Source organism: Anneissia japonica, unplaced genomic scaffold, assembly GCF_011630105.1.
Source record: "Anneissia japonica isolate Jap-2015-1 unplaced genomic scaffold, ASM1163010v1 scaffold11029_len304543_cov171, whole genome shotgun sequence".
Lineage (NCBI taxonomy): Eukaryota > Metazoa > Echinodermata > Crinoidea > Comatulida > Comatulidae > Anneissia > Anneissia japonica.
Genome location: NW_022688960.1, coordinates 173,016 through 183,290, shown reverse-complemented (window position 1 = coordinate 183,290; position 10,275 = coordinate 173,016). Strand labels below are relative to the sequence as shown.

The following is a 10,275-nucleotide window of genomic DNA, read 5'->3' as shown; positions in this document are numbered from 1 at the left end:
CCATTATCTTTAATTATCATACCTTAGTTCTTCTTTAAACAGCAAACTATACGAGAGAGGGGTTGGTGTGTAATTGCCCGATACCATGTCTACGTGAAGTGTATCAATCCAGGGTGTCCAGCGCATTCTGGCCAGCTCAGCATATCACTAAAGAATTACAGGTGACACTTAATCAAACAGAGGAACACATCAGGTAGGTGCAATTGTTTATGTTTATTTACTGGAATAACTCATACGATTTAAATTCACAACTAAAAGGTGACAATGATCGATGATGATGAGAATAATTTGAGAATAAGAAAGAGGATAAGGTTTATGAGATTGATGATTAAAATGAGAGTTGGTTGGTAATGATGAGGTGGAATATTGTATTCTATTGTATTATTAAGGGTAATATGCAATTAAAAAAAAGTGAGGATGTGAATGAGAAGGAGGATGATGTGCATGCAAGAGGATGAGAATGATGAGAGTGAGAATGATGATGATATAAGAATGTGGAAGTTGTAGAATGAGACAGAAGACGATGCTATTGTGGAATTTATATATTTACTTATTCAACAATATTTAACCTAAAAGAAAAAAAATATATATTAATGTATTTTTTTATAAATTAATAAAAGTTTAAAAGATGCTGTCAAAAAATTACAGTCAAGCTTTGTGGACTGGTCCTTTTTAAGTGCAATTGAGTTTCAATTTTTACCGTATATTTTATGTCATTGATGACAGAAAAAAAAATCAAAATGTAACAAAAAGAGATAGAAATAAAGGTGGGTAAAATTCCTACGAAAGAAAAAAAAACATTTTATTTTCAGCAGGAGTGGCGCCAGCGGTGGAGGGGCCGGGGTCAGGGCCCCCGTCGGGGAGAACTGGCTTCCAGTCCGAGAGAAAAACCACAATTTGTCGAGGAGAAAAAAATAATTATATGTATTTTCTACATATTAGTAGACTCTAAAATCGATTAATAAGCCTTTCAAACCCCTAATTTGCCAAAATTCTGGGGGCCTGCCCGCTGGACCACTTTCGAAACATTTCAAGCGACGCTCGCTAACATGCTAACGTTATAAAAACAACAACGTTGCAGGAACGTTGCAGGAACGTTCAAACGCTATGATGTCTATGTGTGTAAATGCTGCCCCCCTCCCCCACCTATGGCAAATGTGCATAATTTACATCTTTGGGCAAAATTGAGATATATAGCCCGTTGGGTCGGTACATCATAGAACACATGTTGTTACAAAAAACAAATTGTAAAAAGTGTCCATGGGCTACATTTGAGCAAAGCAAAAGGGATTAGCTACACAATTTTCAGTACATTCCCAAGGCAGAAGGGCATAACTGCAAAGATAGTCTGTGATACGCTAGATAGTGACGTTTTTGAAACAGCCAACCAATCAGAATCGAGTTTTCGCCCTTGTTAAAATGAAGGTTGCATGTTAAATTTTATTATTTTGCATTATTCTTAATGTTTGTGTACAAAGTTTATCCAATTCAACTGTGTTCACTAAACAAACAACAACTTACTTTTTCATTAAATCTAAATATATAATACATTTTCTGAATATTTTCTTAGCCAGAATATAAAAACAATATTTATAATAATTTGATATTATTGCTGGAATTTTATTTTTCAATTTTATTTTTTAAGTTTATTTAATTATAGAGAAGAATTGATAATAATAATAGTCATAATTGATGCATTTATTACTTTAATCTGTAAATAAAATTATAAACCAATGTATACAAAATAATTATCAACGCGATCTCAATGCTTGTATCATATTATGAAAAAATTTGAGCATTAAGATATTTAAGTTTAAAGGAAGACCCCGCTGACAGAAGACGGTGAAATAAAGATATTTTATGGTTTAAAAACTTCACTCTTATAATTATATACAACAAATAAGCATTTAAATCATTCCAAATAGTAGAACAGCGAATCAATACAATTTTAATGCAATTATCAGGATAAAAATGTTAATGAAATTACCAGTATAAACGTGTGACAACAACGTGGGAAGGCATTAATTAGAACAGACGATCCAGGCATTGGACTCAGGAGTAAAGATCAGAAAGTATAAAAAAAGGGGGGAAAAAGAACGTATCTATGAAAGGGATAAAATGAAAAAGGGTTGGGCAGTGTTTATAAGAAGTTTGGGTGGTTGCTAGAAAAGTCCTTGAACTTGATAGTAATAAAATAGAGATGTGGATAGGCCTAGGTAAGCTTGACTTATAAAATGAAAGAAATGCGAGTAGGAGAGTACTGTGGCTTTTTGATTCGAATTCGGCAAAATGGGTTTCGGAACACTGGAATTCACATTTTTTTTAACAAGTTAAGTTAAGTTAACAATTTGATATTCGGCAACTTGGGTTTCGGTAATTCCTATTATATTTGACGACTTTAGTCCTAAGTGGTTAATAATATTTTTTTACGTTAAGTGGATAGCGTGCCGTGTTCTATATTGGTAAAATTGTAATAATAATAACAGTGTTTGAAATTAAATCAATGAAGCTAATAGGAAAGTATAATATTAAAACGTCTTAATTTCCTGAATGATGATGATAATATTAAAATGATAATATAGCATATGCCTATAACGATTATATAGAAATGGCAAACTATTAATGGCCTTATGAATGTTCATGCTGAAGATGTTATGTTTGTGTTTAGTTGGCTTCACTTAGCAACTGAGGCATGGGATTCCGTGAGAAAAACATAATTCACCCGGCCATGAACATTTAAATTCACGGATGTGGCTTTAGAGTTTAGATAATATTATGCCAACTTTGATTTACTTAATTTAAAATCTTAAATCAAACTAGATATCCTGTTTTAACCTCAAAATTAAATACTAAATCTTCTTTTTCAGGAAGAATTATTTAGATCTTGTGATTTACTTCGAAGAACTGAGCTTTGAGGAGATCAGACAGGTCGCTGCGTACGACGCATCAACTCTGCAAAGTATGGAGTTAAGATTCTGCTCAGTTGTCATGCCAAGGTCATGGAATCTTAATTTGCGCTATCAATAGTCACGTGGAGTGCCATTAATTCTAATCTCTGGAAAATAAAAAGATTTTTGGAATAATAATCTATATTATAATTACTCATTATTATGTTATGAAGATGCCCCGGAAGGTCTGGCGTCTATAGCCTTTTATAAGCAATTTCCACACTACATTACAAAATACAGTGGCGGGTCCAGGAATTCCAAATAGAGGGGGTCCAGGGAGGGACTTTTACAGATGGAGTGTAGACCACGTCCTCAGCCCCATCATGGTTGGGATTGAGATAAGAAAATTTATGATTATGGCACCTCTAGTTGGCAGGAAACGGCACTCTCAGACTTAAATTTAAATGTAATTTTCTTTTTTCTTCACTTTTTAATTTTAAAAAAGGAGGGTGGCCCGAACAAACTAACATTAATAAATAATAATTTATTATCTACTGATTAGCGCGTGACGTATTCGAACCATGAAAAACAAATGATAAACCAAGTTCCTTCATGGATAAATTTAAAACAAACAGGACTAAGGCGATAAGAAGCACACACAGTATTAGTTAGGATTTTTATTTCACAAACATAAAAAGTGATTTACTTAATGTATCATTATCACGAAAGGGGCGGATCCAGACATTATCTGACAGAGGGGGGAGAGGGGACGCAATAGGTCAACACGCCCACCTCAGCGCCACCATTTTGGGGGCTGAGGTGAGCAAATTTAAAAGAATATGCCTATCTAGACGCTCGGAAATGGCACTCTCAGATGGTAAAAATGTTTTATTAAAGCAGTGTCCTCTACAAAATTATTGACTTTTCCCGACAGGAGATCTGCTCCCCTCCCTTAGACACCCCTTACCTAAAGGGAGTCGCAAATGACTTATATGGACCTATAGTCTATTTTATACTGGGAGTCGCAAAGGAAATTATAATTATGGCACCTCTAGGTGCCTGGATTTTTACATCCTAGTTTATGAAATCTATGAAAATTTAGAAAATTCAAAATTAGTGAGGGGTAAAATAATCGAGCTGCCCATTCGCCCACTGCAGTGACCGCCACTTAACTCATGGGTACACTTTTTTCACTTTTTCCGGGACTGACGGAAGAAAGCACGGGGCCCCTTAGCCACTCAATGGATCTACCCTTGCATAATGCCATGGCAAAATTTCGTCAAGTAACATCGGAGTTAATAAACTTGTCGTATCGCTACTTAATAAGTCGAAATAGACAGACCTATCTGTGTAAAAGGAGGTATAATTATTGTTTAATAACGGATATATAAAATTCAATTGACTAACTATAATTTTTTTTTTGAAATTAGGAAAAACAGAAATCTATGTATGCACATAATATTGAACTCTAGTATATGGGCCTTAATAATATACAAAATTAATAAATCGTTAAAATTGTAACTTTTGAGTTCGTAAAAATGTTGGCGTAATAGGTTTAAAAGCTTCCAATTTTAACAACGTACAGTACATTGTTTTAATAATAAATTTAGCCTCTGATGACCGTTGCATATATAAAATCGATGGTTACTGAGGTGGTGACAAAATGTACAAACATTTGCGTTTTTACGTAGTATTGGTCCGGAAATACAGTCATTCGTAGGCCTACTTGTTCTTTCCACTCTCTTTGAAAAGTGGGGCTTTAACTACAGAAGATTGGTAAAAAGTACGGGAGGGAACGTGTCCTCTGTCCCCCACCGACCAAGGCCTATGCTCCCTGTGAGCGCTAGCTGACTTGACGCCGTCTGCTGGTTGTCGGAGGCAGTATGAACGGATTGTCATTAGAAACGTTGTGGCGTTGCGTTCTCCATAAAATTGTGTCGTCCGATATGACGACGTCCCGCGCCGTGTCGTCAGTTGTTTTGCAGTTTCATTATTTTTTACACATTAGGTACTGTAATCGTAATACATAAATAAGCGTCTGGGCTGGAGGTTATTTTCAGTCACGCATTTAGTTTCCTGTGGTGTGATTCAATATTAAATCAGCAGTTTAAAAAACATTTAACTTTTCAATGTACAACGGTGTAACTTCAGAAATACGAAATACGAAGAACTTTATTGCAATCTCTCATTAACATTACAGAATAGGCCCCTAAGTCAAATCAAAATTGAAGTTTAACAAAAGGGAAGAGCAACATTGCACATAACAAACACACCACAAACACATAAAAAACCTAAATAAACCTACAATAAGGCAATTTAATTAAGTTAAGAATTCAAGTACAAAAATAAATAATTCGCTAATTAATTAAAAGTTATATGACATTTTATTTACAATTTACAACAGGGTATCAATAAAACAATTCGGACTGACACCTAAACCAACGAAAAATCGACTCGCGGAAAATAAAAGGAATAACTTATCTAAACATGACCTCGCCAGAGAGGAGGGCCCGGGTGTACAGGGACGACTTACCAGTTATTGAAAAAAACCAGCATTTGTCATAAAATTCTTTGAACGCTATGTTTTTATTCTACCTTAGGTTGTAATGTGTCTCCCTAGCTTTAGGCAAAAGATGATTAGCCTATGCGTTGACAATTTGAGCTTCTGGAAATAGTCCCTGCACAACCGGGTGCGCCTCTTTGACAGTAAAGGGATATTTTAAAAAAGACCTTGCACATTCGTAGCTGAACCCTAAAGCTCAACTTTGGATTTGTTCAAGCTGTTTACTCTGTGTCAGTGATACAAGTTCCCCAAACTGGAGTTGCGTATTCTAAAACGGGACGTATAACAGCAACATAATAGCGAATCATACCAATTATTCTCTCAAACTTTATATTCTATCGCGTTGTTTGTGTTTTAAGTTATTACTTTATTTATTTATTTATTTTTTTTTTTAAGCGTAAAAGTTTGGAATATTTTAAAATCCTTAAGTTAATTATTTAAAGTTTTCTTTTTATTTTCAATGCGATCGTTAATATCGATCTTGGTACAATGTAAAACTGTAGGCTAATCATATGACTACTTATACAGAATTTTACTACCGTATATTATAGGCCTAAACTAGGACCAGGCCTCCTAGAGGCCTAGTCCAAGACCTTGTTGCAAATCTCAGCCCACAAAGCCTACCCTGTAATGCCTAGCATGGGCTCGTGATCGCAGTACCCTGATCATTAAAAATTAGCAGACGCACTGGGAAGCGTTCTTCACGGCATTGGACTGCAGCGGAAAAATGATTCCTCCATCATTAATGAAACAGGCCCACGTCACGCTTGGCTGACTTGTTTTGATTTACATTTCGCAAGTCTTTGTGCCATACGCAGCAAAAGTCCATGTCTAATGTTGTAAAATGCATTTCAAGCCAGCCTGGTTTTTGATTTACGTTTTGGAATAGAATTTGAAGAGGGCGTTTGATCAATTCAGACCTACGTTATGAATTTGAATTACATTTTAAAGAAGTTAGAACTACATTTTGGAAAATTTGAACTACGTTTTGAAAAATTAGAACTTCATTTTGGGAAACTGATTTTGAGAAATTTACGCCTACGTTTTAATAAATTAGACATTGAATTTTGCAATTACATTTTGATTTTAACATAGGACTTTTGCTGCGTATGGCACCCCATATAATTTAACTGTTGGTATGATTATATGGTATATACGACGTCGATCACCATGAGAACACAATAGCGAGCATTCGCAAAGCAATTTTAATTGGTTGTAAATTGTTTATCAGTTGATTATGATAAGAGCGGCGGTACTGCGGGTTATAACATTTGATGTTCGTTTCGAGATGTTTCCATGTAATTTCACTGTTTCCTGGTTTTAACAATAATTTATCATAAACTATGAACGTCTTATTTTGTCTAGTACAATGAGAGACAATCCCCTATCTTTTCCGAAGAGTGTCCTGCGTTCTCTAATGTGCTCTTTGGCCATTTTTCACACTGGACAAACGGCTTGAACATCTGAAAGAAAATAGTGTCTAATAGATTCAGATGCTTAAAACAAGAGAATCACATTGATTTCTGTTCCACGTATGTACGTTAAGAAGAATTGCAAATATAATGCAACCAAATCGGTAAAGTTCAATAAACGGTGAAGAGGTAAATGATAGAAACAATGCTCAAATAGGAACAAACGCAAGATCTGTAGGCCCGTACGCGGGGGGAGGGGTTTGGGTGTAGGTAAGACGGGTGCGTCACCCTCCTAAAAAAATAAAATAATCATAAATTTTCTCATCCCAAACCATGTTGGGGCTAAGGTTATCCAGCGGTGGCACCAGCGGGGGAGGGGGGCAGGGCCCCGTCGAGGAGAGCTCCACCCCCCTCCCCCCGTCCGAGAGAAAAGAAATTATGTGTATTTTCTACATATTAGTAGCGGACTCTAAAATCTATCAGATAAGCCTTTGAAACCCCTAAATTGTCAAACTTTTCGGGGGATTATCCCCCTGGACCATTTTTAGAAAACCTTTTAATTAAAGCTTGACCACGCCCAGTTTGCTTTCGTCGGGGAAATCTGACCCCTCGTCGGGGGCGTCGGGGACCTCGGCCCCCGTCGGGCAAATCCTGGCGCCACCCCTGGTGTTATCAACTTCCATCTGTGAAATCCCTCCCTATCCATTTCATTTCATTTCCTGAATCTGTCACTCAAAAACCGTTTAATACTGTTGATTTCGCATCTTTAGATTCGATTAAGACCTCAAAGAATCAATTAAGACCTCAAATTATTAGAAATGTCTGGGCGCGAGGGCGCTCCGCCCATTCGACCCCAACAGGAACTGCGTCCCCCAGCCATTTTGGTCCACTCTCCTCCTCAAATTCGCACCCACCTAATAACAAGTTTGCGTCCGAACCTGATCTATCAGGCATATCTCTAAAGAAAACGTTCCTTAACAGTTGTCGGAATTATTCATCTGGGTGAGGTAAGAGGGGACTCGAGCCCGTGATATGTCACTGTCAATCACTAGTGTATGTCGCAATAGTAGGCCTAAGGTCATTTATATCGTTCCTGGCGAAGAATCAGTGTTATCTGGTCGTATGGAAGCACCTCTTCTAGTCAGTTTTCTGTACAAATATTAAATAATGTTTTAGTACGGTAGCTTATTTTAATGATTCATTAGCATGATATAATATTTCATGATATAGAATTGTGTGTGACCTAAAGCCCTAAATACCAAATGCCCTACTAGCCTACATGTATTATTCACTGTGGGCCAAATAGTCTCAAAAAGAATATTTAATAAAGTAATAATATTAGTAATAATAAAGATTCTAAGAATCGATGTGTTGTGTTTTGCATCTACAGGTGACATTGGAGGTTATATGGGACTGCTCCTTGGCGCTAGCGCCATCACCGTCTGTGAATTGATTGATTTTGTGATTATAAACCTGGTCGATCGTGTCAGACGACGACGGGAGAAGAAAATGAGAGGACTATTGGAGATCAAGGAAAAACATATACCTACATCGCTTGCCTAAACTGATGTAGTGTCACTATTTATTAACGCATGATAGAAGCATATTTTTGCTAACTCTATATGAAATGGTCAACATTATCAGTCTTTCAATATAATAATAACGATGTGATTACGTATCCCTCAAATGTTTTGCTCTCATGCGCAGCATTAGGGCTCGTAAAGTTAGTGCCTCGTGTTATCCTACTACCAGTGATCGTTGTTACAGATGAATCATATTCCTAGCACCCGACGTATTCTTTAACGACAAATTTACTTGAGGATTACATTCACTGTTAGCAATAGATTATTACAATTTTTGCTTAGTATATATATGTTGAGCTAGTTCGTCCAGATACGTCTACTGGTATTGTACATTTAAGAAAATATTATAAAAAGTTTAATTATTCTATTGGAAGTATTGACATGTAAAGTGCCACTTGCCTGAAGGCTCGAAGACGTTTTTGAAGGCAATAATGGCATCTATATATCTATAACTATGTCTTCTAATCATGCAGCAAGTTGCACATCATGACTAAAGGAAGTAGCTGATTATTTTTCCAAAACTAATTTTTATTCAGTCTCAAAGCACTACTAATTTTCGTATCAAATCAAACCAATTAATAAGCAATTAGCAAAACAAAAAGGAAGAGACCTGTATAAGTGTAGAAATACAGTAAAAAGCACCAGAAAAGGAAGCAGGGCAGGATACAAATTGACAACCACTTCCTCCATTTATGCATGAGTAATTGCATACCGTACACCTTAAAAGACCTAAATGGATAACAGTGATAATAGAATAGGAGCTGTTTAATACATTTTTATTCTTTAATTACTCAAAACATGGAGGAAAGAATGAAATTGTCAGTTACATTCTGCTTTATCATGGCGGGAAGGCTGTTACGGTTTTTACAATGCATAGTAGTAGTATTAGTAGTAAAAAAATAATAATAAATCTTATCAGTATCTTATCTTACCTTGAGTGGCCCTTAGCCTTATTTGGGGTGACAGCGTAAGAAAAAAAGCTAAGAACCTGAAGTTGAAAGTAAAATGTTGACGTCACGATTAAGAATAAAGATTATGAGAAACATTATGTTTACTTTCAGGGTTTTTTTTATAGGCCTATGATATATCTAATTTCGGCAGAGGTCAACTGGTCTAGGTAAGTTGTTGGCGGACCGATGTACCTTTGCAGTTGTCCACCCTTTTGGCAAAAAGTTGAAAATAAGCCTACGTAAAAAAGAGGTTTTGGTTGTTGGTGTCATGTGTGCAGTTCCTTAAAATAGAATTAACAGCAAATCGTATTCGTAATAACAAGCCATAGTGTACATTTTAATATACCATATGTCATTAAAACACCTACCATAAAAAGTCATAATCCCGTATTGAGCATATATAAAATTAGTTCAGATAAAGGATTGTATAAGCATACTTGACACGTTAGACACACAAAAAATTAATGTTAAAGTTTGCGGCCTTTAGTGTTAAACCAACAATTTACTTCGACCATCCGACCCATTTTTTTTGCAACACTTTTCTAGGTGACGTGTATTGTTCATTAAACTACGAATCTCTAAAGCAAATATTAAGAATGTATAGTCCCATGCAAGGATCATAGAAATCATTCTTGAAATTTGCTCGCTCATTTCGAAGCAACATAAAAGTTATCAACTTGAACATAGAAATTAGTGTACAATATATGAAAACTGTTTAACAATACTTTGCAGCGAAAAATGATAGTGACTCTTGAAGTGTTTTATAATTTTTATTATTATCCATTAAAAAAGTTGGTACACAATTTTTGAATTCTCAAATTGAATTGTCGTTTTCAGGGGACTATCTTAAAAGATTTCAGCTACTTATAAAATTGGAGA

The 10,275-nt window shown here is 35.8% G+C and overlaps 1 protein-coding gene across 1 annotated transcript in view; it reads left to right on the top strand.

The window, feature by feature from the left end:
- The window catches only part of LOC117124353 (acid-sensing ion channel 2-like), a 29,270-nt gene extending 19,515 nt beyond the window's left edge, over window positions 1–9,755 (top strand). Inside the window, exons 5-7 of the mRNA XM_033270571.1 lie at window positions 43–193; window positions 2,868–2,959; window positions 8,254–9,755. Coding sequence (XP_033126462.1) covers window positions 43–193; window positions 2,868–2,959; window positions 8,254–8,426 — 416 coding nt within the window. The 3' untranslated portion in view covers window positions 8,427–9,755. The remainder of the gene's footprint in view (window positions 1–42; window positions 194–2,867; window positions 2,960–8,253) is intronic.
- Window positions 9,756–10,275: the final 520 nt, after the last annotated feature.